At 36.3% G+C, this 25,009-nt stretch overlaps 1 protein-coding gene across 10 annotated transcripts; it reads right to left on the reverse strand.

Annotated features, from left to right (window-relative positions):
• Nucleotides 1–226: 226 nt before the first annotated feature.
• LOC131780644 (amiloride-sensitive sodium channel subunit beta) lies at nt 227–24,615 on the reverse strand. Of its 10 annotated transcripts, none has more exons than XM_066166136.1 (16): nt 24,495–24,577; nt 20,082–20,143; nt 17,826–18,016; nt 16,287–16,367; nt 14,280–14,352; nt 7,898–8,228; nt 6,719–7,152; nt 5,809–5,939; nt 5,519–5,682; nt 5,074–5,184; nt 3,487–3,589; nt 2,614–2,692; nt 2,436–2,490; nt 2,175–2,251; nt 1,768–1,843; nt 227–945 (listed from the first exon to the last, which is right to left on the reverse strand). In XM_066166136.1, exons 5-16 carry the CDS (start codon nt 14,300–14,302, stop codon nt 787–789), a joined length of 1,743 nt encoding a protein of 580 aa, XP_066022233.1. In that variant the 5' UTR covers nt 14,303–14,352; nt 16,287–16,367; nt 17,826–18,016; nt 20,082–20,143; nt 24,495–24,577; the 3' UTR covers nt 227–786. The 10 variants fall into 10 exon arrangements, with proteins under 10 accessions (XP_066022233.1, XP_066022234.1, XP_066022236.1 ...); XM_066166137.1 differs by having other exon boundaries at nt 20,082–20,148; nt 24,495–24,573; XM_066166139.1 differs by lacking the exon at nt 14,280–14,352 and having other exon boundaries at nt 24,495–24,575.
• Between the last annotated feature and the right edge of the window lie 394 nt (nt 24,616–25,009).

Here is a 25,009-nt window from a genome sequence, read left to right on the forward strand (position 1 = left end):
GCCTCACTTTTTGCCAAAATACTGCTGATGCAGAAACAATTTGGATCGGCAGATGGCCGAACACCTGGTTTTCCTTATATACTAATAACGGGATTTCCCTCGGACAAGCTTATGACTTACGAGGTAGGAAAATACTAGAACTTCGAAAACCATGTTATCATGGCACAATCATGCCGGTCATTTGCACTCATTATACAACAAATTTTTATTGAACAATATCATACAGATTATTTTGTCAGAATTAATGTGACAAGTTAAATACCCTGTTTACAAATGATGTCTCTTTCAAGCAGGGAGTAGTTGAGGGGCAAGTGGGGATGAATAAAGGGGGTAAGTTTCTAAAGAAACTGTGGTGCTGCGTCGGTGAGGTAGCATGACAAGATTATTTGGTTTTATCAATTGAGTTGATAATGTAAAGTAGCCACCGTAAAGAGTTTCAAAGCTGACGTTTCGAGCGTTAGCCCTTCGCCAGCTAAAGCTTGAAACGTCAACTTTGAAGCTCTTTACAGTGGCTTATTTACATTTTCAACTCAGTCGATAAAACCAAATTATATTGTTCAGCAGAAAAATGCGGAGGAGATGAAACTGATACCAAGCTATGGATGCTGTTTGATTAACTACCAGATTGTTAGACCTAATAATTATAAAATATGTGTAGTAGATAGTAAGGAGAGTTAACATTTAGATCTTGGGAGATCCTCATGAAGCTTAAGTGGTTTCCTTGCAGAACGTATTTTGATTGTATAAAATTTACTTAAGCACTTTGAGGAACGATCCTCACTTCATTTAATGGATATCTCTAACTTCTCCGTCAGTGAGGTAAAATTTACGAGCCAGCACTCTGATCATGTCCAGGAGCAGTTTAATCACTTCGGCCACCGTGATGAAGGACACACCGATCCAAAGACCTAGCTGCCCTCCCACGTCACTCATCAGATTCTCAAACTTTAAAAAAAAAGAAAAGATCGTAAGCCTTCTAATGCCATCAAAGCCATAAAGAAGATCGTCTTCTCAATAGCAGAGAACGATATCATCAATTAAATGGTTCGAAACACTACAACTTGTCTAATTGGATGAATGTCGAGTTCGTATGCAATGTTGTTTGTAATTAACTAGAGTATAGTTTTATCGTCCCTTGCTGTCATATTGGGTAGATGGAGTAATATCATTTATGACATGGACGGAAATGTTTTACCGAGAACTTACTCACTCAATACGACCAACACGTCCTAGAGCCGAGTGGCGTATCTTTTGTATGTAAACATGAATGGTGATATTGAGCAACGACGTCGCGATTCCCAATTTTTTAAACTTTGCTAAATGAACTTGGTTTGTTTGGAGTAATGGCCATTGCAAGATTTTTTTTGGTTAGCAATGAAGATGTAAATACATTTTTTGAACAACAAGAAAAGTTCATCGAGAATAACAAGATGAAAAAGCTGTATGATCTAAAGATTTTCAAGGAATTTCTCGAAAGTTGCCATCGTGTTTGTCTACATACAATTTGCAGCACTCATAATGAAGCATGATAATACTCGTTCAATGGCATGCCTACCCTTCAGTAAAACAAAGGCTCTTTCAATTTGCATGCTACGAATTCTTATTTGCTGAAAGAGTCCTTCTCATCAGATTTTTGTGAAGCCTACGGAGTATCCGTAACGACTCCGTGCAGAAGCAGGTATCACAAGGATTCACGAGATCTCAGAATAAATAAAAGATAACATAAAACATGGGACCATGTACACCAAGTTCACTAAATACACTTACTGCATAGTATTCGGAGTATGTTATTTTCTCCATGTTGAGTTCCTCAAAATAAATCTTTATTCTTAGGAAATTTTGCCTGAGATTAAAGATTAAACAAAAGCGAACATACTCATTAAATTTAAAATATCTAACCGCAAAAAGGACTTTACATTGATTAAAGTGTATTCAACACAAAGGGTGGAAAGGTTTATCCCATATTAATTATGTAAGCTTTAGTACAACAACAAAAAAATCATCACCATCAGAAAAATTCACAGAGCACATTCAATTACAGGATATTCAAGAATATATCGGATTAGATTAAAACGAAGAAATCAACCTTTAAAATGGATGTGGTTTTCTCTTTATAGGTGAGTGTGAGGAAGCGGGAGTGCAGACCGGGGGGGGGGGGGGGGTCTTAAGATTACCGTAATGTGTCTTTGTCGTTTCCCATATTTTTGAAATTGGTGTCGCCTTCTCTTCGCATCATTGCTTGAACTTGTTTCTGTAAAGTGTAATAACAATGAAAAATGGTGAATTTTGGTATTTTTCTTAATAATTGAAGGAAGTATTTGCTACTTAAATCGTCAATCGGTTCAGTGGTTTAAATCGCTTGCAAGTTAGCATGAAGGCCGATACAGGTAAAACCTACAAATTATTATTTTGATGACATGGGTAAGCAATCTTACCTCGTAACTTTGAGCCCACGCTGAATTGGACATTGACGTCCTGAAACTCATTTGCCTGTTTGAAAAACAAATTAATTTACTTAACTAGGCAGTTATTGTTTGTGGATGCTTATTTGAGAAAAATTCGCATTTGTATTGTGACGAGTTGTATTCTACGGAGTAATAAAAAAATACATACTGGCAAGGTTGAGGGCACCGTCTTGAACAACCAAGTTCGTCATTATCATATCTCTTTTGCTGTTCTTGAACACATTGCACTGGTTATGAGAATCAAAAATATATTAGTATTTAATCGTTTATTACGATATGATAGGACATTGTTAAGGTTTTAAAACCCAAGGCTACCAAATTGCGCATGCGAACGTTTGGTTAGCAAATGCGATATGAAATATGGTCATAAACCTTAAGAGTACTGTTGTTATGAGTCGAAAAGAAAGTTTATAAAAATGCGATTCAGACTGAGGGCTGAAAAAATCAAAGAAGAGGTAGAACCATTTTTTATATGACCCGTATGGCTGCGCTCACGCAATTTAATAAAAAACCATTATGAAGTGTGAAGTGTGAAGTTTGAAGGATTGGACAGGCTCAAGAGGGCTGGTACGGAGAAAGCTGTCCCGCTGTATTTGTATAGTTCTGTCGCATTTTCCACGGACGTGAATTCTATTTGTAAACTTGAACTTCAGAAAGATAGAAATGAGGTAATGGGTTGTGTTACCGATTAATTGAGATTTCTTGTTGCAACTCGAAGAATTAAATGTCAATATTTCAAAAAACTCACTTGTCATATGTTGAAACTTACATTGACTGAGTTTGTTAGAGCCAATCACGGAAATATTTTGCTCTCGGTCTTGACGCACGAACCTCTCCGCACTCAGTATCTACGTCATGTACGTCATAACTTCGAGACAAATATTTTCCCGTCTGGCCTTCTCACTCAGTAAATAAAAACATATTCATTTCTTAAAATTTTTATAGAACATCATTTCGCCGGTTTCCAACAGCGTGTTAAAGTGTTCAATAAAGAAAAGCTCTAAATAAACAAAGAACTTACGTTCAGTAACATTCAAACATATCTCTCCACCCACAGGGAATTTTCCTTCAGTGCACTTGCATTTATCTTTCTGCGCCTCAGCCAGACACGAATACATACAACCCTAAGAAGAGAATTTAAAGTAGCAAATTTACGTCAGCTTTTGTGTTTTTCAGAACTGGATGATAACGTACTTATAGATGACTCAATGAATTCCTTTTTTTAGTTACAAATTAAGACTCACATCGACACCAAATCCAATTTTTGTATTTATTTATGTTGTGACCAGAATTTTAATCTATGTCTTAAAAGACATAAAGTCAAAAAGAACAATAAATCTGACATTTCAGCTCACACAAAAGAGAAATTGCTCTGTTGTGTTAAAATTTTGTGATTTTTCTGGCTAGTTTGTCCAAGTAAAAACATGAAGCAACACAATTCTGGTAAATTCAGGAGTTCCAACACTTAAAAATTGCAATTTTACTTATACAATTTTTAGAGTATTTTTTTTTCGAATTGAATTCCTTTTTGCCTCAGTCTATTTTTAATGCAAAGAACTTAAATTTTTCATAACTTCCTCCTCATTCCATGTGAGATTTATCAGAATTCAAAGAATTTTCGTCTGCCAACAGTCTTTATTCGCTACGGAAATGGACTATATTAAAGTTAAATCCAGAAAACAAATATGAACCGGTCGGTAATGGTCGCTTGGTGGAGGGTGGGGGGTGAGAGGATTTTGATCGTGTCACCATAAAATTTACCTGACTCCCCATAAGTCCATAAAGCCCAGTAATAATCTTACGAACCTCCCTCCTTGGCAGGGGGATGGGGTCAGAGGATCTTGATTGTGTCAAGATATAATTTACCTGATCCCCCATAAGGCTGATTAATAATGGTAATTGAACTGAGTGGAGTGCAATTTGGGCAGAAATCATACGCGTGATTTCAAAATCGAATGAGTGCACAGTGCGAGTTCGATTTGAAATCACAAGTATGATTTCAAACCAAAATTGCACGACATGAGGTTAAAATTACCACTTTATTACATCCATTTTGAAATCGCACAAATACAGACTTGGTCAGTTCAAATATTTTATTGAAGCAGCACTGAGCCGGTCTGAAATTAAGTTCATCCATTTTTGGGGGGGGAAAGTAAGAGTTTTGGAAACAAAAGTTGCAAAATTTGCCACATGATACTCTTTTTCTTTTAATTTTCTGCAATTTGATCGGTTACTTTAAACAAGCCTTGAAATCTGATTGGTTGTTTTGTTTTAGTGTAGCCTCTTCATTGGCTGGGAAAAAGATGCGATTTAAAGCAAAAAATGGTGCGATTCGTGAATAAATCACATCAATTAGAGCCAATCAGATTACAGGGACCACCAGTGATTTCAAAATGAGTGTAATAAATATTCTTATGATCCCCCGTCTCCTCATTGGTAATTAATTGGCAGCTAATTTTATATTGCTCACGTTAATACTCTTCAGTTTGGCAGCCACTGACCCCCCCCCCCCCCCCCTTTGTTTCCCCTAAAAACCATGTGATCGCTCCCTTTCAGGCGATATAAAAACCCTAGTCCCTAAGCTATACCAAATCATAAATTGACAAACCTGCACAGAATATTTTGAGCCTTTAAAACGCTTGTAAACGGAAAAATCTTCCAGTGTGTCATGGCCATAGCAGCTGTCATTCTTAAAGGGATCCACTCTAACGATATGTAGCTGTTGAAGAAGAGATATAGCTTACGCAAAACCAATGTAGATTTGCAGATAAATCGACACGTTTAATAATGAATAGGAGTAAGAGAAAATGAAGCTGTGAGACTGGATATTTTTGTAGGCCTTATTCAAAAGGAATCTTTTAAAATTTTGTTCTTCTTCTTGTTCTTCTTGATCTGGTTTTACGGAAACAATGTGACATGCACCAAGATGCAAACTTTGTAGCGCATGAATGGTTATAACTTGATCCTCCTCAACTCTACGAATACATCAGTCTGATCTTAAAGTAACTTAAAAAGAATTACACCAGGAATAATGTTTACAACGCAACACAAACCTGTCTTAAACCAATAGAAGTTGAAAATCCAGGAGATACAGTGAAACCCTCGTCAACAGGAAAGGGAATGCTGCGCTGAGGAGTCAGTAGAATACGCACCCCTGCCTCCTGGCTTATGCTAGGAATATACTCTCCCTGATTCACAAATAAGTCCAGTGTGAGACCTGACAGGAAAAAAAAATAGAAGGCTTAGTTGGTCAATCAATTTCAAACCTTCCTGGTCAGCTGGATTTGCACTAATTTATCAATTTCTTCCAGTAAATTTACTATAAAGCAGATAACGCCATTACCATATTGTGGTCCAGGTTTTGTGCTTGTCAATACAGGAGTCTTCTTACCATCCTCTGTGGCACCAGAATTAAATGTATAACAGTTTCCGTATCTCCAGTTCCACGTTCGTTTCCAGTACTTCAGGAAATCGCTGTGTGTCAAGAGAATCAGACAAGTTGGGAGGATAAGAACTTGGGACGATATAAGGCATGACATGCATAACAAATAAAAGAACCGTTTCCTTTCTCCTCTCTCGCTCTCTCTTATCCATCCTATCCTTTTACAGTCAGGATTGCAGGACTGACTCTCGACCAATCACAAAAACAAAAGACGTACTTCTATTGGTCTGGTCACGTTCAAGTTTCCAGGAAAGGTATCAATAACCCTTTCTTGTAGTTCTCTTGTTATGTTTTATCAATATACCTCACAACTGATTTGAGTAGACCATATCGATGGAAAGGAATTAAAGATCAATTATTTATTAGTACCATAACAAATTCTACAGAGGAAAGAGTTGCGGACTCACATTCTGTTTCTCAGAAAGTTTTGAACGCCATTCCAAATCTCTCTCTCTCTTCAATAAGCCCTCCTTTGGGGAGCCATTGAGGTTAGTCTGCCCACACTTCCCCCCCCTCCCCCGTCACTTCCCCCTCCCACCTCCCTCCTAACTCTGCCGGGGCGTATGAGAGAGTTTACGGTGTATAATTCAAGTACTGTATAGTTGGGCCTTTTCGTATTCCACAATGCCTTTCGATATAAACCCATTGTAAGAGTATCCGATGTACTTATCGGGAAGTTTAAGATTTATCTACCTATGGCGGCAGACGATATTTCTTTTCCCTGATATCTCTCATCATGACACACACAAAAACAAATTCATCCTTTGCTTCTTTTCAAAATGGTTGTGAAGTTTCTGTAGCTTCTACTTACCCATCTTTACACGAAAAGTCTTTCCAATTACAACGAAACACCAATTCATTAAATTTATGTCCCGCATCCATTAAATCGCTCATGTTTTGCTTGGCTAACGTGCTTAGAATCAGATATTCAGCGTAGGCTTGTTCGTCGACCGTAACATTGCTCAATCTCATGTGTTCCTCGGCATTTGAATCGTCAATCTTTAAAGATTCCTTCATGGCCTCTTTTTGTCTGTCCGGAGGACCGAATGAGGTTGATGAACTGCCGGAACTCGACTGGTTAGCTGCTGCACCTTCCTTATCGTGGTCATGTCCGTCTTTTGGCGGTTCTCGCTCCATAAATTTGTCAAAAGTGCTCACGATTGCTTCTGCGTCCCCAAAGGAACGAATTTTGGATCTCCTTATAATGTTAAGGTTACATATGGTCACTGCAGGAAATTGAACTGTCTGTAAAAGAATAGAGGGATGATAAAAACTGATTATTAAGTGTAATACAGACAATCTTGGTTTAGGGGATAGAACTAATGAAAATCTACACCTTAACCTTGTTTGACTTTTTCGCCCCTAAGATCTCATAGCAATTTTCCCTACTGTCTGCTGTGTAATTCTTATGTTGTTACCTCAGAAAATCGGTATTGGATCATCTAAAAACCCTCCAATTGATATTTTTCGCTGTGTTCTCGTCACTTATATGCTTGACAGTTTATTGATGTTGTAGCGAGAAATGCTGTCTTGGTCACTCTTGGGATTTGAAGAGTCAGTCAGTGTTCGGGTAGAGCAACCTTGGTAGCAATGGGAAGGTCATAGATTTGATATCCTTCCTCTCTTTTTTATCCTGTTTCCGATTTTGGCTCTGATACTTACATAACTTGATCAAAAAAACAAAAAACAAAAACACTAAAACACTACTGAAATATCAGACACTGGCAATTGCAATATGAGAAGAGGGAACGATATGTTATTTTTCTTTCCTAGTTTTTTGTTCCACAGTATAAATTTCGCGCAGCCTTTCTCTCGCCCTGAGATATCTGTATCACTTTTTACAAATAATTAGCCCACAACTCACAACTACTACACGTTCCCGATTCGCATATCAAATAAATGAGTAAATAGATTTAAATAGACAATATCTATTACAATATAAAAAACCCAGTAACATCAAAAGTAGCAAAACAACGTCCGCATGACTCACCCTCACGTACGTGACGTCAATATCAGACTTCGTTGGTTTGTCGAGATATGTTTCCAATAACAAAATCCCTTGAGATATCACCATACCTGCACAAGTCAGAGTCACCAGTACCCAAAAAACACACCAAAACCAAGATTTGGCTTTCGCGGTCGAACCTATCTTGCCCACACCATGGGCACTGGTTCCATCTGCAAACTCGTAGAGTAACTCTCTAAGAGATCGTTTGTTTTTTGTCATTATGAGGTCAGCTTGACTTGAGTTTATCTCAGCGTTCACTTTCCAGGGGTCCGCGGGAGAAGATACTCTTGATGTTGCAGATGTTAGCTCCGTGCTGAAAGAAAAGCACCATTAGATGGTAGACAGTGAGATGAGAACTGATCGCGCTATGATTGATTCGAAGTTCTCGGAAGGGGGCTAAACAGAGAGAAGGATTTATTAGAGTGTGTGCGGTAGAGTACATCTTGTTGTGTGTCTTTACAGAGACAGGTTATAGATGACGCTGAAACTGGTATGGCATGAACATCGGATACAATCCATTGCAGGTCGTGAAACCAAGTTTTTCACATCATTTCTCATCTAAAATCTTGACAGGCAAACGAAAAAATGAAATGTATTTGTTTAAGTACAGCAGCGAAATAATTAATAGTCTCGTTAAGCAGAGAGCACTTGCGTTCGTCAAGACCTTGTGCAGATCAAACGAACTTTAAAAAATTTGTTTAAAGACTATGACAGAGTCTAGAACTCAAAGAGTCGACTTAAATTTAACGATTAGGTAAGGATTTAGTACCGTGTACGTAAATGAAAAAAAAAAAAGAGCAGAGGAACAGACATCAAGCTTTTATATTGAATTGCAATAATTTTCAAGAAGATTGAAAATCCAACTTCAACTTTAGATTAGTAAAATTTCTCAGGTTTGTTTCGGTTTCCTCGGTCTCACGTCACAATTACACATTCAGTTTTATTAGTTGTGCTTATGTCAACAACACAGGAGTCATTAAGCCGTGTGAAAAGTCCACATAACTTGATATTCATATTCAAATCAGTGTACCCACGATCAGTCACCATTCTTTGTAAGTTGATTGAACAGAATTGTTATCCACACTGGAACACTTTTCTTTAAAAAGCTGAAGGATGCAATGAAATCATGACTGATAGCTCCGGCCTTTAATTATCCTTTCAGAAAGTGAGAAATTTATCATAGAGCAGAGGTTCTTAAAACGATTTATGATAATGTAATTGAGATAATCCGGATTAAAAAAATGCGTCCGAACGAAAGAGAGCAAAAGTTTATCACTAAAAAGCTACGAGAATACCGTACACCTGTATTAGCTAGCGGTATTTCAAATGTTGCCAAGTCAAAGCTTTACTTCATTATACATTTTAATACTAAGCTCCCAGACTTAAGACGGTGTGGCTTTAAACTTTCAGTGCACTCCGTTAAAGATACATTTTTGAAGGAAAATAAAATAGGCTGCGTATAAAACCATAGTATCTTTCCTTTAAACCACTGCTTCGCTATATTCGTTGCATAATATGATGATTCAGCTGACCAAAAATTTGCCAACAACATCGGTCAGATTAAATTTTATCAGGAAAATGTCGTTACTTTGCTTATGGCCACAACTCATGTAAAAATCCATTTGTAACTTGGTTGATATCCTTCCGGTAAATTCGGCACTTACGTAAAGAAGTTTGTCATTTTATCGTCACATTACGCATGTTGTCATACTACGATCTGCATAGTCATGAAGTTCGGTATTTACTTTAAATCACATAATGGTAAATTTCTGCTAAAATCAACGTTTCATATATCTCTTGTTGGCTCCACTACAAACTTGACCACGAACTCCAAGATGTAAGAGCCGTTTTGAACAGTAAATATTAAGGGCTTTTCCTTTGTATCAGATCAAAGCTGCGCTTTCAATTACCTGTATGACCGGGGAGGAAACACCATTCTCGCCCACCGTTTTGTTTCTTTAGCAGCCATACTCATAAGATCGTTTTAAGTAGCACTACCGCTTGTAGCCTTTTCACCGCCGTATCTTTCGCTTATCTTTCGTCAAGTATGGTGCTGGTCTTCCTCTCTTGTTATTCCTCTATTATCCTCTATTAGAATGCGTTGATTTATGATCATAGTGCATCGTGATATGGCGACATAGCCAACTGCAATGCCTAAGTCTTTAATCCAACCTTCTTATATAGTTGGCGATGTAAAACACATTACCCTGTCAACGCCGCTTAAATTCGTGATAACACGAAGCAGCTGTATTTACATATGGATGATCAACACCATTTTGAGTTAGCACAAGAAAACAAAAGAGGTTTAATGACGCAGTGTGAGAAACTGATAAAGTGGAAAGTTGTATTATAGAGCATGATAATGATCACCAGGATGATTAGAACTCAAATGACCCTGATTTCATTAAAATTTAGCCTACCCTCCACAAGAGGCGTCCTATCTGCCACCGCCATCTCTTTTCAACGACCAGAATGGACTCAGATTTCTCTCTCGCACTACGCTGACCCATACTTGGTATTCTTATTAAAACTCCCTACAAGCCACCTCAATATCACCAACAGGCCGAGGCAGGCGAGGCAGGAGAGCGAAGGAAAAATGAAATTGACTCGCTAGCCTTTTTCAGTTGACATTTTCTTAGCTCTCCGCCGAATCAAAATGTTGGAACATGCTAAAGGCACATGCACCGTGACTGCTGTAGAAAAGAGCACCCGTATTGTAATGATAATCTTCATTGAGGTGACTTTTTCATATAGATATGGTTTTCAAAGAGGATCTCCTACCTTGCCTATCTGTAAATTTACGCGTCACGTATTATTTTTTGGCTTAATCACGTTTCACATATAAAACCTTAATCAACCTCGCAATGAAGTCTCGGCATTGTGGGAATTGCAGTCGTAGGTCGCAAATGTTTTTTTCTGGCAAATTGAAAGATGTATTGTTTATCGAAACACAAGGCTAGATTTAATTCCGCGGCGTTAAGTCAAATTTTAGCTGAGATTTATTTCGCTGTAATGTTCAATAGTGTGCAAGCACATGACAGGTGGGCAGACTTTTTTTCTCACTTATAATTGATGCTAAGCACTTTGTGACACATTTAAACGAAAGACAGCGAGAGGCCTGAAGTAAATAACGAGATTCTCAGTTGAAAAACGTGCTTGTGATTCGAAAGTCCGGTAATTTACTGACCTCTTTGGTTCTATTCATCTATCAGTTAACAATTTCAAAAAAAAATCGTTTGAAATTGAAACAGCATTGTTTGCACAGTATGAAAACAAAGGAATCCGCTTAATATAGCTTTATCAACTTTGAATTATATTTTAAGTTACGAACCTCACTATAATCACGTAGTTTAATAAACGTGGAAAATATTTCTTGAGATATATGTGTCACTGAAAACCTGCATCTGAGAAGCGACTTTGTATGCCAGTTAATTAGCTTTTCAAACATTATATACAACAATTATTTACCTCTTGAAGTTCAATCAATCGAGTGAGCTGCAAATCACACCCCGTAGCTTTCGCTCGCCCTCGTGAATTCAAATCAAGATAGGAAAATGACGTTGGATAACTAACCGATTTGTTGTCCAACCCATCTAAAAGCAAGTTTGTACAAATCATTACTTAAAATGTTTACGCTGCACTTAAGAAATTTAACATCTTGTTGGCGCATCTTTAGCAAACTCCTATGGCAGATCTCCTTTTCTGATATGATCCGCCCAGTTTTGATTCTCAATACTGCCTGGTTGCTTCGCAATGTTTGTGAAGGACTTTTGAGTGCAACATTACTGATATAAACAAGACCTACTTACTCGTCGTTGACGCTCTCAAGCTCGCGTTTGAATTTAAAATAATCAGTTTTTTTTTTAGCGATACGCAAGGCATCAACCGTATTGCATCAGTGAGAAGCCATATCCCAAAAATATTCTCGCATATTTCAAGGAAACGTTTCATATTACTCAGCAACTAACCTGAATAAAACAGACCATCTAAAACCATTGCCAATACCTAACAGAGCATGCAACAGATGAAAACTCACCTCTGGATTTTTCTTTTACATAATAATGTTCTTTACCAGAATTTTTACGACTAGCTGACAGGAGTTCTACAGAAAGCACTAATATTTCTGTTTCTGTTTCACCGAGTGAAAAAGTGGATGAAAACGTTTAACTTAATAATAATTATGCACTACTTTGTCGGCTTTATGTTTCTGCCGGTTGCTATGAGTTTCAGCAACACTTCTTTATTTTTCTCCCTTTTATTGAGGCGGAGATGATATGTCGCCCTCTGAAATTACGAAGAAAGACGGGCGGTATATTTTATCAAGAATTCTAAGGACACTTTTAAGAGCTTGTGGATGAATGGAAATAACTCCCTTCTAAAAGTTTTTAGTCAATTACTAGGTTTGCATGGTTTTTTTGTTTTTCAAAATTTATTCCGGAAATCTCTCTTTCATATCTTAGGAAGTGATCTACCTTTTTCAACAGAATAGCTTTCACAAAACTAACTACTTATTTTCCACAAAACACTGTCATATTGCCCATGAGCAGATCTTTATTTGTGAGCAGTTATTTACGGATCAAGTAGTGGGCTCACGGTGAACGAAAAGGATGGAAATAAAGTATTTCGAATGGTAATGAGGAACGTTTTGTAGGTGTGGGCATAATACGTCAAATTGCCGTAAAAGTTTTAATTCAGTTATCTCTTACTTTTTCCTTTGATCTCGAACTTGCAAATCTTCCCCAGAAAAGTCGAATATTATGCCACAAAGAGAAACCATTGAATTCAAAGTACTTCTTCGCAGAATGATCAACACTTGATAGCTGATTGAAATATTTCATGAATTCTATTAGGAAGACCTACTGTCTGGATAATGAATGAGGATTTAGAAATTTGTGAAGTGTAAATTCAAATTGCGCAACGACCATTTAAAACTGAAGATGACACTGGTAATGCCAAAGCATGTTTTGAAAACTGAAAACTTTTGTTTCTTTTATAAGAATTATTGTTACTCTGCTTATTTTCTTATCGTTTAGAACTTCCTTTTTATCACTATGTTCAGAAGGACTTGCATGGATTTATGAGAACATGCCAAATTCGGTAAACACAGAACCTATACCAGTTAGACTGGTTTTATATTATTTCATTCTCTGGGCTAGACTTTCCTCTTGATAAAAGCAGCCTCAAAAGACTCACCCATAATTTGAGGTAAATTCTTCCACTGCCTGATTACGAAGTTGATTATTGAATGTGTATAGGTGTAATTCAGTTTAATTCCGAGTCCCTTCCTTTGACGACTATCAGTTTTCACCCACGAACTGATGTCGATTACAATGTTTACTTGAATCACCAGGACCATCGTTAATAGCCCACAGGCAGAGGAGAACTGATTCAAGTTTATTTTTGTACCTTATGGATTCTCACTGTTTAATTAGGAAACAATACAGACCAGAATTGCATAAAATTTCAAGAAGATTATCAGCGCGTGGGTAGCATCGAACTAAATGAAATCTACCTTCAAGCTTCCATCTATTTTCACTCGGTGCAACCGGGGGAACCCCTAGATTAAATTAAAAGGGATTGTGCTTATGACGCAACTCGCTGCCATCAATTAAAAGCTCGGAAGAGGGGACAGGCATGGGAATGCCGTTGGAAGAAAGGCAGAAGTTCGATCGGGTGTAAAGAATCTCCTTAACCGGAGTTCGGCATGATTATTTACAGGTTGTACTTCGGAGATTAATCTTTGCTGAGAACATTTAATTGAACATATTTCCAGGTTTCTAAATTTAACTGAGAAGTATGTAACTGTAAAGATGCATAATTGCAATTCTTCTTTGCCAGCAGGTGTACTAAAAGTAATTTCCTCTTCTTATTTATGCCAAGTGTCTTGAAACATACTTCAGGCAATGTATGCTGAAAAACTCTAAAATAATTAATATGCTCTTTCAAATAACACCTACCACGCCATCCCTATTTCAATGCCTTACTTTATTCTTCCAATCCTTATCAGTTTTAGATTTGTTTATATGAAATTGTAGCACTCAAAATCATCCGAAATTTTTTGATTTGTTTACGATGGTTACGAATTTTCATATCTCCTGTGCAACTTATCTTTCCTTAGATCATTATGACTTTTTTCGAAAATAAATAAAGAAACATCCGTCCTTCCAAAACTTAGACTTGTGAAATCTGCGACCGAAAAGAACTGCGCGTTACTCACTTTCTTGGAAGATGAAATAGTTACTGTTGTTATTAGCGCAGCATCCTTTCTCTTCCTGCCGAAGTCATTAAAGTAATAAATGATTTTCAATTCTCGTTTTTTTTGACGAATGAACTGAAGGAAAAAGTTTGTCATGTATAAGCTTACCTTTCCGAGCGATTCGTTGTCATAACTCGCTGTTTTGACGAGGAAATTTTCTTCAAGAACCTCACTCAGCTTACTGTGTTATCAAAGATATATAGATCTTGTCACAAACACTGTCAGATCAGTATTAGAAACGCAGACTCACTTATGTTTCGAAACGCTGTTTGATCAAGTAAGAACCTGGTTCTGACCTTCAAAAATGCCAATCTCTGCCAAAACTTAGCTGAGCGGTTGTTTTTAATTATTTAAAGCAAACTTCCAATCATATTTGCCAGCTTTTAATATTATTTGCAATTCCAAAGTTATCTTCAATCCAACTTAATTACAGTTACCCTGACTATTTTGCTTTACCGTCGCGGTAGCAGTTTTAATGCTACAAGAGATACGAAGACCTAGAGCTCCACTTGAGGCGTTTTCATGTTTAGATGGACAATTTCGTAATTTTGAAATGAGCAGTTTCAAAATTTTCATTATTGTTATGATCCCAGAACAGTGGTACTGGAAACAATGAGCTGGTGTTTGTACAGTGTTAGTGATAAACAATTACTTATTACATGGCCCGTCCTAAAGGAATAATTAACGACAATTATAAACGTTTAAAATGACTTATTCGTAGAAACTCAGTTCGAAAGAGTTGTGGCTCAATATCTTCCACTGGGTAGATTTGGGTCTCAAACAATGATAAAACCTCTTCAAAAATTTTGACTCATGTGTATACCTAAAGAATAAAATTTCCTTAAAAATTCAACTTCAATTGCTTCAATTCCGTGGTGACAACCTTTCCCTGAAATCGAAAGCGTATTCAGTGTCACATTTAGGACGGCATTATAAGTGCAGACGAAAGGCTTATTTCTTGTCATATTACATTTTTTCAATCAAAAGAAATCCTGGAAAGATTTTAATTGTGCGCCATGTACTCAGTGCAACCGGCGGTGACGTAATTTCATGCTGATAATTTATGATATTATGCACAACTGGAAAAAAGATGATTAATGCGTACTCGTTCAATTACCACAAGCCTGGTCGGTTTATAAGCTACCCGTAGAAAGCCTTATTCATGATCGCACGTATGAAGGATCAGTTAATGTAACAACACGACCCAGTAAGAAGTGAGATCTTAAAGGATATCTAAGCATTGGAGCATATATCTTACAAAAATATAGCGTTTTCTTGTTGCTCTTCAGGAACTCAACTACATTTGCATCACACAGGAAAATAAATTAATGTTATTGACACAGAGTAAGATAAGTCATTTGTAATTAGTAATTACGTTCACATACAGACTAAGAAAACAAACTGGAAAAACACGAACGTTAAAAGGCCAAAACATTCGTTCAAATCAAACTCTGCGAGAGTGAAAAGAATAAATCTATCGAAAGTTAAATCCTAAAAAGTCTGTCGTTTTACACCAAACATTCAACCACACCATATCAGACGGAGAATGTTGAACCAGGGAACAAATTGACTTCAAGTTGAATCTATCGCGAATATGATGGAAAGAGTACTGTTGTCAGTGATTTTTCAGTAGGGAACCCATTTCAAGCATTAGTCAAACATATCGTAAACAAAAGACTTTTTATGTAATAAAAAAAGGCTTTCAACAAAATGGACCGTTTGGGAGAAAATGTAAGAAAGATTTATCAAAATTGTTTACGAAAATAGTGAAAGCAAGACCCAGTAAACTTTTGGTACCTGACTTTTGGCTATGAGCAACACAATGGCGAGGAGAATCAGAGTTTAAATTTATCCTTCATATTTGAAGCCTACTCGTCTCCAAATCCTTGGAATTGTCTTTCATTAAAATGGGATAAGTTGGAGAACAGGTTTCGTGAAAAGCTTTTGGCAAACCGCACCTTTTAAATATTTTTTTATTTACTCAAATTTCTTTCATGAGTCGGTTAAATATCTTGAAAGAAAATTTTCTTGAACTTCCAGTTCTGCTCTATTATAATTACACGGCTAAAATGATGAAAATATTAAGCTTTTGTACGAAAAAAAGGGTTTACTTACGTTGAGCTGAATCCGTGTACGGCTACCAATGCTGTAAATACAGGATCGAACGGGCTTGCAAGTATACTTCTTACATTTAATCTGAAATAACATGATCAGTCAACATGATAATTTGATCGGGTAATTCAATATAGCCCAATATTTTTTCTGCATTTTTATTACAGGGTTCTTATTCCATAGCAACGAAATGTTATGAAATAAACTTAAGGAGGGTGGTATGTTTTTTTTAATCAAGCAGTAGGGATAAAGGAGGATATGATTTACTTAGAATTGGCATTCATAAATTTTGGTAAAATTTGCTACTCCCACTCTATGCTAAATCTGTGCGGTTTATTTGAAAATATCGAAATAAACTTCATAGGGGCGGACCATTTTCAAATTAAAATGAATAAAATAAAGTGGCAAAGAGTAACAGAAAATCTTTTAAGCTATTTTTTTTTACGAATCTGGCAAATTCCTAAATCAAAAGTTACTTTTTGGTTGTGTTAATTTATACGGTTAGTTTAAAGGTAAATAACTTTTTCTTGGAAAATACAGCTGAGTGCTATTATTCCCAAACCCCCAAAAGAGTAGCAGTGAGAGACACATGAATGTAGCCTCGACATTAATTGTCGTCTATGGATAATCTTGACGAGGTCGTCGGATCAAAAAGACATCAAGAGTAACTGAATGTATGATCTTAAACTAGCACCAAATGATCTGAAATCCGAAAGATAAAACATGCTGCAGTGCGATAGACCTATTACGCTGGATCAACAAGAAAATCAATGAGAAAAGCTTGAAATAACGCGCCAGAACTGTCCAAACGAGCAAGTTTTACATTTCCCTCACGGAGAAGACAGGAATTTATACACAGCAGTCAGTGCGAAAGCAATCAATGCTCAAACTTTTGTGAAATGTAATCTCAATCTTGTGTTTGTTCAACCCTTTCAGTGAACCTTTGTACACAAACTGCTTTCAAGTTCTACCAGTGATGTAACTAAAATAGTAGCGAGCGATCATGCAAATTAACGTCACCGATTTCGTTTGTAATATTTCTTTCGAATTAAGAATGACAGAGCCGCTTATTGTTGTTGAGATAATATTAAAACAATACTTTTTCTTTTTGTCTTAAATTAAGACAAACCGTAGCTAGACTATATTCCAAGGTTTTTTTAAACTTGTAAATTCACTTTACTAATAACACAAAATGATTTGGTCGTCAGGTACAACCCTTCGACTCTCAATACATAACTGAACGAATAAGCTCAGTAGTCCTTATATTGAAGAAATGAGCAGTACAAAACGTTTTTTTTTTCATTATTGGGTGGTTAGGGCGTTATACCAGGCTGACTTAAACTATGGGAATACTCCTGAGTTAACATTATCGTCGTCATGAACTATTATCGCAATGTTCTCATGCAATCATATCCCTGAATGGTGATGTTGAACACAAACTATAGAAACGAGCTGTTTCGGACCAATGCTGAATTACTAATACTGATTAGAAGAAACAGTACTAACCCATGCAACGAAATCAAGAAAAGTAATCAAACTTACCTTCAGAAAACCACGTATCGAACATGAAAGGGACGTACAACTTTCTCAGTCGATCGATGTAGGTGATGCAATTTGATTTTTCTCGCGGTTTGTTTTCAGGACTTGTCGACCGGAACCTTTTAGCAAAGACGATTAAATCAAACTGTGGGAAACTGAAAACTTTTTTGTCTTCTCATTCAAATCTGAGCCGCCTAAGGGTGTAATTATTAGTGCTTCATGATGAGTTTATTATGAAGTCATTTGAAAAGTAAATGACTTGTCAAGAAGTTAGCGATGGATAGAATTGAATAAATTAAGTCACGAAAATTAGTCTTTCTCTTCAAAAAATTTGTTTTCTTGTAATAAAATTGACAAGATAAGACTTTGTTTCTATAGACTTTATAAGAGAAGCTAAAAGCGGCTTACATTTATGAGTTTTAAGAGGGAACAACTTTTATTTATGATGGATTTTAACTGAAGGTTACTCTTCAATTTTTAACCCAAAGTAATCTTTTTTTTCTACCCCCTTCCTTAATGTCATTCGCTTACGTTCTTAACGAAAAGATTAGAAAGGAAAGACTAAAGAAGTATCAGTAAATAGCGAAAAAGAAATATGACAATAAAATAACCAGCTTGAAGATATAGAATACTCTTGGCTTGGGAAGGAAAAATTCTTCACTAACAATGTTCCTGATAGAAACTCATAAAACAGCTTGTTAGTAATGATTATACCTTAGTTCTTACCATTCCTCATGCATTTTAATTGATCATAGTGATAATCATTTTAAAATGATCGTTAAAATGCTTTCAAACGGATTTCTTTTATCGATGATGACTGGTTTATCCTGTTTTTATTAAGGTTTAACATGGAACAACCAATCAAAAGCCTTGATTAAGCTGACTTGCTTTCCTTTTTGACTTTCCCTTAGAAATCAAGACTTTTCTCTCATCTTAATTAGAACAACATGATAATTTTGATATAAATTGAAAAACAAAGTTATCAGAATTTCTTACACTCCCTTCACGAACGTGATTTTCTCGTCATAAAATCTAAAATTTAGAAACAAAATATTTTCCAACGCACGCACTACGTTTTTAAACCGCTCATACTAACTAAGTAACTTTTTTTTCTTTAAAGGATCGATATCGGCCTTATCACGGGAGTTTAATGTCAGTTTGGAAGTATAGTTTCTGCTATATTTCAGACTCCAACAAATACCAATATAAAAAAGGTAAATGATTGGGAAGATTGATTCCAAACTAATCTTTAGACTTAAGGACAATGGAAACTGAAGATTCATCTTAGTGCTGATGGGAGTTCATTTTTTGTTTTCAATACTTCAGGCCTTTTATCAAACATTCCATCTGCGGAAAATAGACCATCGTGCTCATCCGCTGTTGATGTCTAAGTGGGGTAGTTGAGTGTAATATTTACTTCAATCCTTCACTTAGGTAATACCTATTCAGCTTTATGTCTCTTGCTTGTAGATAAATGAGTTGCCGAGCGAATGAAGTAAACACCAGCGATCTATTATGTAGCTTGTAAATATTATGTTGACACTTTGTCTCCAAAACTTTGCTCCGTCAGTTTGCATTTACAGCCATTATTTATAGACTCTGTCACCGAGAGTCATGTCATTTATCCACCTGCCATACCATTATGCGCGCCTTCTTTCAGAGATTGCTTTTTTTTCAATTTTCAGATTCGGTGCAAAACAAACCCATCAGAATTATACACGCTAGTAGCCGAATAAGTATATTTGTATATTTTCGTGACACGATCAATTCAAATCATAAGTTTAATAATTAAATCTGTTAGTAGGGATGATAAAAAATTAATTTGGTCAAGTATAAATAAAGCGCGCTTCTCTGAACATTAGGAAAAAGTAAAGAAGAGATGTGGATTTATATTTCTTGAGAAAAGAACGTTAATATTTGCGCGTATTTGGACGGAATAGTGACATGTATTGGACATAATAAATACCAATGTCTACGAAAAAATAGTCTTCTTTTCAGCAGTTTATCCTTACTCCATCACCGCCTATTTTGAGTGCAGATATACACAAGAAATTTACGGAAGCATTTGCCGAATCGCAATAAGATATGACACATCTTATTTCTCTGTGAGAAGGTGCTTGTTCAGGCAAACTTGTTTGATGAGATTGAAATCTATCTTTCGCCCCTCCTTGTTTGTTACATTGTTCAGATGCAATTCGATTTCACAAATTAATACTTATAATTTGAGCAACATAATATTATTTGAGATAGCAAACTTGCCTGTTCTTCACGGATGCTATAATGGGTTTCTGTACAAAGACTCGGCTGCTTTTAGTTCACTTCTGCTCTACGTAGGCAATTGTGAAATAATTTAATCAATATGGAATCGAGAACGGTGGAAAAGTCAATATGCCAACTATCTTTTGTTAGCATGAGGTCATATCACAAAATATTCTCACGTATCTTAAAGAAGATTGCCTAACGCCCACTCCTTAGAAACTAGAGACGTTATTCCGATAAAAAAAAAAACAAAAACAAACGTTTCCAAGAGGAACTTAAAAGCATTATTAATAAAACATCCTATCAAATTGGCTCACTCTTTCTATTTCACATATACTTTATTGATTTTTTTCATTACCAGAAATTAAAATGAATATTCCGGCTAAACAAAACTGCTAATGGTCCCCTCATTTCAGCTTTCAACGTCATTGATAAGTGAAGCTATGTTACGAAAAAGCTTATGTTTTTCCCTCACAGGGCTTGAAGAACCTTCAAATTTTTGTTCTTTTTTATTGCTTGGGATGACCGTATAAAAATTATTCATTCATCAATTCTCTGTCATACTTTAGTCGGTTTGTATCTATTTCAGCATAATTGACTTCATCCTTTTATGATTGATGGGAAGAGATAAGCCGATCTCCTCATAGTCAGGTATACAAATCATTTTCAAGTACTCGCAATTGATTGAACTCCAAATCGTCCCCTTATGAAATGTCTCCGCTAAGAAACTTTGCAAGAGAAAATTTCCGCTTCACGTTTGGAACCAATATGTATTTTGCTTTATAACAAAGCGCGCGTGCTTGCCCTATATAAATCCTATTGAGCCGCTATGAACAAAATCTTTATTTATGCACGCCCGTGTGAGCATTTTTTTTTACCTGGCTTTAGAGTTCGTTTGGCTTTTATTTTCTCCATTTTCCCTGTAAATTTTGAGCTTTTCATTCACAGTTATCGTTTAATTGGGTCAAATGTTCCAGCTGAAACTAAAGTATAGAATACTTTTGTGTGTGTTGGGAGAATTTTGCACTCTATCACAATAAAAGGCTTCTTCGCGCAGATCCTTGTTGTCGCTATGTTATAAAAGAATTTGCGCATGCTTTTAGCTGTGCGTATATCGAGTTATGGATGCACTTGAGAAGTTTGGAGAGCACTCAGAAAGCTAGAGTTGCCCTCGGCTGCGCCTCGAGCTACTCTTACGCATTTTTCGTGCTCTCTAAACTTTCCGCGTGCATCCGTGGATATACGCATGCTAAGCGTGAACAAATTTTTAATGTGCGTGCATTTGCATGTGCGTGCATTCACAATAACATAAATAGAACTGCCGTAATAAACTTTCCCAACCTGGCTTTGGTTTTTGTTGTAAATTTATGTTTGTAGATCCTATCAAGAAATATAGCGTGTCCTATCTTCATTTTTTGGGTCAAAGTTGAAAATCTTTTCGATCTGGAAAGTTGTTGCTGTCTTTTTATTGCTTTGTTCTTTCGGCTAGACCGCATGACCCGCGTGAATTTCTAAAGCTTAAGTGATAAAATGCTAACAAGCTAATTGATACTATGTTGCGTGAATTTTAAAAGCAGCACCCACAAAAGCCAAATAACGAATATCGAATCTTTAGTCATGACGACTTGTAACGAATTATCATTAGTATTACAAGTATTTGAAATTATAGTCAACGCTCTAAAGTTTCCTTTAGAACAGAAAAGCTGACACGATTTGTTATTAGCTCGAAGTCCACACCTCTTATCAAACCCTCATTTTTCGATGAGAGCAGTTGTCGTAATGTTTTTTCTATAAGTTTAAACCGTGACAAAAACAGTGGGTTAAGTTTTATCCATTATCGTTCTCGAAAATTTCATAGAATTAACAATTAGATGTTATTTAAACCAAAATATTTACTTCATTCTCAATTTTCATCAGCTTTTCCGCGTCAGTGGAGCCCTGTGGCTATGGTAGAGATCCTACAGGCTTTGTAGAACTTATTCTGACTGACTCTTACTCTGTGTACCGCAAATGGGGCAGAGACAAGAAGGAATATCGTAATTGATAGAAATTTTAAGTATCTAATCCGAGCGAAAGTAGTTCTTATTTAATTAATTTCAACCTCAAGACACAATCGATTTTGGCTGTACTTATTCTTAGTTTCTTGGACAGACGGAATAACTACTCAGTTGGAGTCTTGTGCAATGAATGCGAATTCCTACAAGAGATATCTCACTTGGCAGAGATACGACAAACCCGCAAAGCTGATAGGAATGAAGACTGGAATAAATCCTATTTTATTGTTATATTTATATTTCCTTGAAATTTAACTGCAGGAATGTTGTTTTTTAAGGATGTGTTGGAAACAGTAGCAGGTAACTCATTCTTTGAAAAGCTTATAAACTATAAAAATCACAACTTACCACGAGAAAACAGTCAGCAGTAAATTAACTGAAGATGAAAAATGGCGGTCTTCCTTAGAAGTTGTTTGCCAAAAGGATGAAACGTGACAGTTTCCAACTGCATGGAATCAAACAGTTCAATATCTTAATTCTCTGATTCTAATTTAGCCACCTGCCTTTTAATGGCCCATTTCAATTCAGGGTTGTTGGATTCAGAGTCAGGCGGTTTGCAAAGTAATTAGATTTCGAAAAATATTAAAATTCGCAAATGTTTAGCTTTAACTGGCTAGAACGTAAATGTGGATTGCATTTTAAACATATCTTATTTCCAGTTGCCTTTTTTTCTCTCCAAAGTTTTCCATCTCTCTGCGTAGATTGTTGGAATAGTTTTTCCATCCATTTGATGAAGTATATCGCCCCCATGCAAAATGCAAATTAAGCACATGACCTAAACATGCAGGAAATTTGTCTGCTTTCATAAGGCTTCTTTACTGTCACCTGTATACATTCTGTTTATACTGGTTTATCAGTCATCCCCTTTCATTCATTATGTAATGGATCCTTGCCTCTTGAGAAACTAGGCTGTATATCGTGTAGTGAGTCTCTATGGTTTGTTCAACAGGTTCTTGATTGCGGGGCATGAAGAGCGCTTTCTATTTATGATGCTATCACTGACAAATATGTGAAGTGAGATGATTCCCTATCTTGATGCTGGAGTGAAGATTAAATAACCTGCATGAATCTGAACAATAATGAAGTTGATATTGCTTTATTGTGCGGATGAATCATTTAAGTCTTCATTACTTTCCATCACTTTCTGTGGATAAGAATTTCAGATACAGGCCGATTATTTCTAAGCTGAACAAGGTGACTAATTCAATATCCGCAGTTTTCTAAGCTTTAGATCCTACTTATATTCGATATCACTTCAGCCAATGCGCTTTGAGAACGCTGGAAGATCAAGATAAGAGTTAAAGTGACGGAGTTAGCGGTGTTGCGTTTCATTGCGGCGCGTCATGAAATTAAAATTGTCATTTCTATTCAATTAACTGCCCGAACTATTCTTCTTTTATCTGCCACGTCATCAAGTCTATTTTTCTGCTAACTTTTGGGTTATGCTTCACAAAGTGAACAATTTATGGCTTCCAGTGACCGATCAATTTAGAATAAAAGATTAACCTGAAAAGAAAAAAATAAAAATTCCGTTGTCAGTCATTTCTTTCCGCGCGTCCAAAACACGGAGTAATCGGCAGTCATTTGTCATTCGAAACTTAATTAAAGTCACAACTGGATATATCCACATGACATGCACCTCCGCTTTAAATTATACAAATGCATCACTTTTTGTTTAGTCAACATCTTTAATCAGGCAGTTTTTTATTCACAAATAAGATTTTTGTCTCTCTCGCGTTTGATTTCGTCCTTTGATTCATTAGTTTACCATTTACCTGAAGGTAAAACACGGAAATAGACATGCAAAACATTACAGAGGTAATATGCAAAGAATTCAACAAGCGTATTGACTGAGAGCACACCTATTGATTCAGAACAGCGATGAAGGTCTAAATTGAGTGAAAAAAGTTTAAATTGAGCGCAAAAAGTTGAAATGAAGTTGGTTGATGGCATGTCAGTTGATCTCTCGTCAACTTGGAACAAGTAAAACGCTAATCACTCCTAAACCTTTAGCAGGCCACAAATGGCATTCGCTAATATTTGAAATGTTTACTAGTCCTTATTTAATTCCAAATGAAATCGATATAATTTGATGTCTTACGTTAAGATCTCGATTATAAAACTGAAAAGATGACTAAAATATATTGTAGGTTCTTTTCTAAAAGTTATCGATAAATTAAACTTAGTTCTGTTTTCAGTGCTCCAACGCTTTCAGGTGTTTAATTTCGTTAAGAAAAAGAAAGACAAGAAGCCAGTTTGTATTTGGTGTTTAGTCTCAAGAGCGACGCTCAAACCAATCATTGGGAATCCCTGTAAATTTGAGTCCATGTTTTAACTTTCGTTCGAGCTATTTCCTTACCTAGCGAGGTTTTCCTTGTTTCAGTTGCGCTTGTAAATCGTAATGCGGAATCACTTCGGTTTACGGCCTCCGACTTTCCACAAAATTGAATTTGTTGACCAGTTTGACGGCCATAGTGAAAGACATTTCAAATGATGATCCCAGTGTTTTAAATAATTCACCAAATGAAAGAAAAGTTTCATACATCTTTTATAAACTTAAAGATAACAGTGATTGGCATCCGTGATTAAAAACCAATGGGGATTGTATACAGTGTATACATGTTGGTATCGCATGGAGGAAATCTGCAGGTGAAATCTGACCGGCAACGAAGAGTTCCTTGATACAGAGAGGCCCTAATAGATTGTGCTGGCATAAATTTCAGCATAGGAAAAACGAGCACAATAGCCTGAAGGTCTGACATGCATATTTGGTGTGAAAGCAAATCTTGTGTAGTCTTCACAAACGAAACCAGTATCGGAAAAATAATTTTGCTTGGATGGTAAAGGCGATAACTAATCTGCTGTGTTAACGTT

Source organism: Pocillopora verrucosa, chromosome 4, assembly GCF_036669915.1.
Source record: "Pocillopora verrucosa isolate sample1 chromosome 4, ASM3666991v2, whole genome shotgun sequence".
In the NCBI taxonomy this organism is placed as follows: Eukaryota; Metazoa; Cnidaria; class Anthozoa; order Scleractinia; family Pocilloporidae; genus Pocillopora; species Pocillopora verrucosa.

What these genes read in the sequence shown, in the direction of transcription:
- LOC131780644 (XM_059097255.2), bottom strand. Translation starts at nt 9,890, where the DNA reads ATGAGTATGGCTGCTAAAGAAACAAAACGGTGGGCGAGAATGGTGTTT. An exon ending in TTGACGTCACGTACGTGAGG is followed by an intron (nt 7,153 to 7,897) that starts GTGAGTCATGCG and finishes ATTCTTTTACAG; the next exon opens with ACAGTTCAATTTCCTGCAGT. An exon ending in ATGTTTGAATGTTACTGAAC is followed by an intron (nt 2,693 to 3,486) that starts GTAAGTTCTTTG and finishes TCTCATAACCAG; the next exon opens with TGCAATGTGTTCAAGAACAG.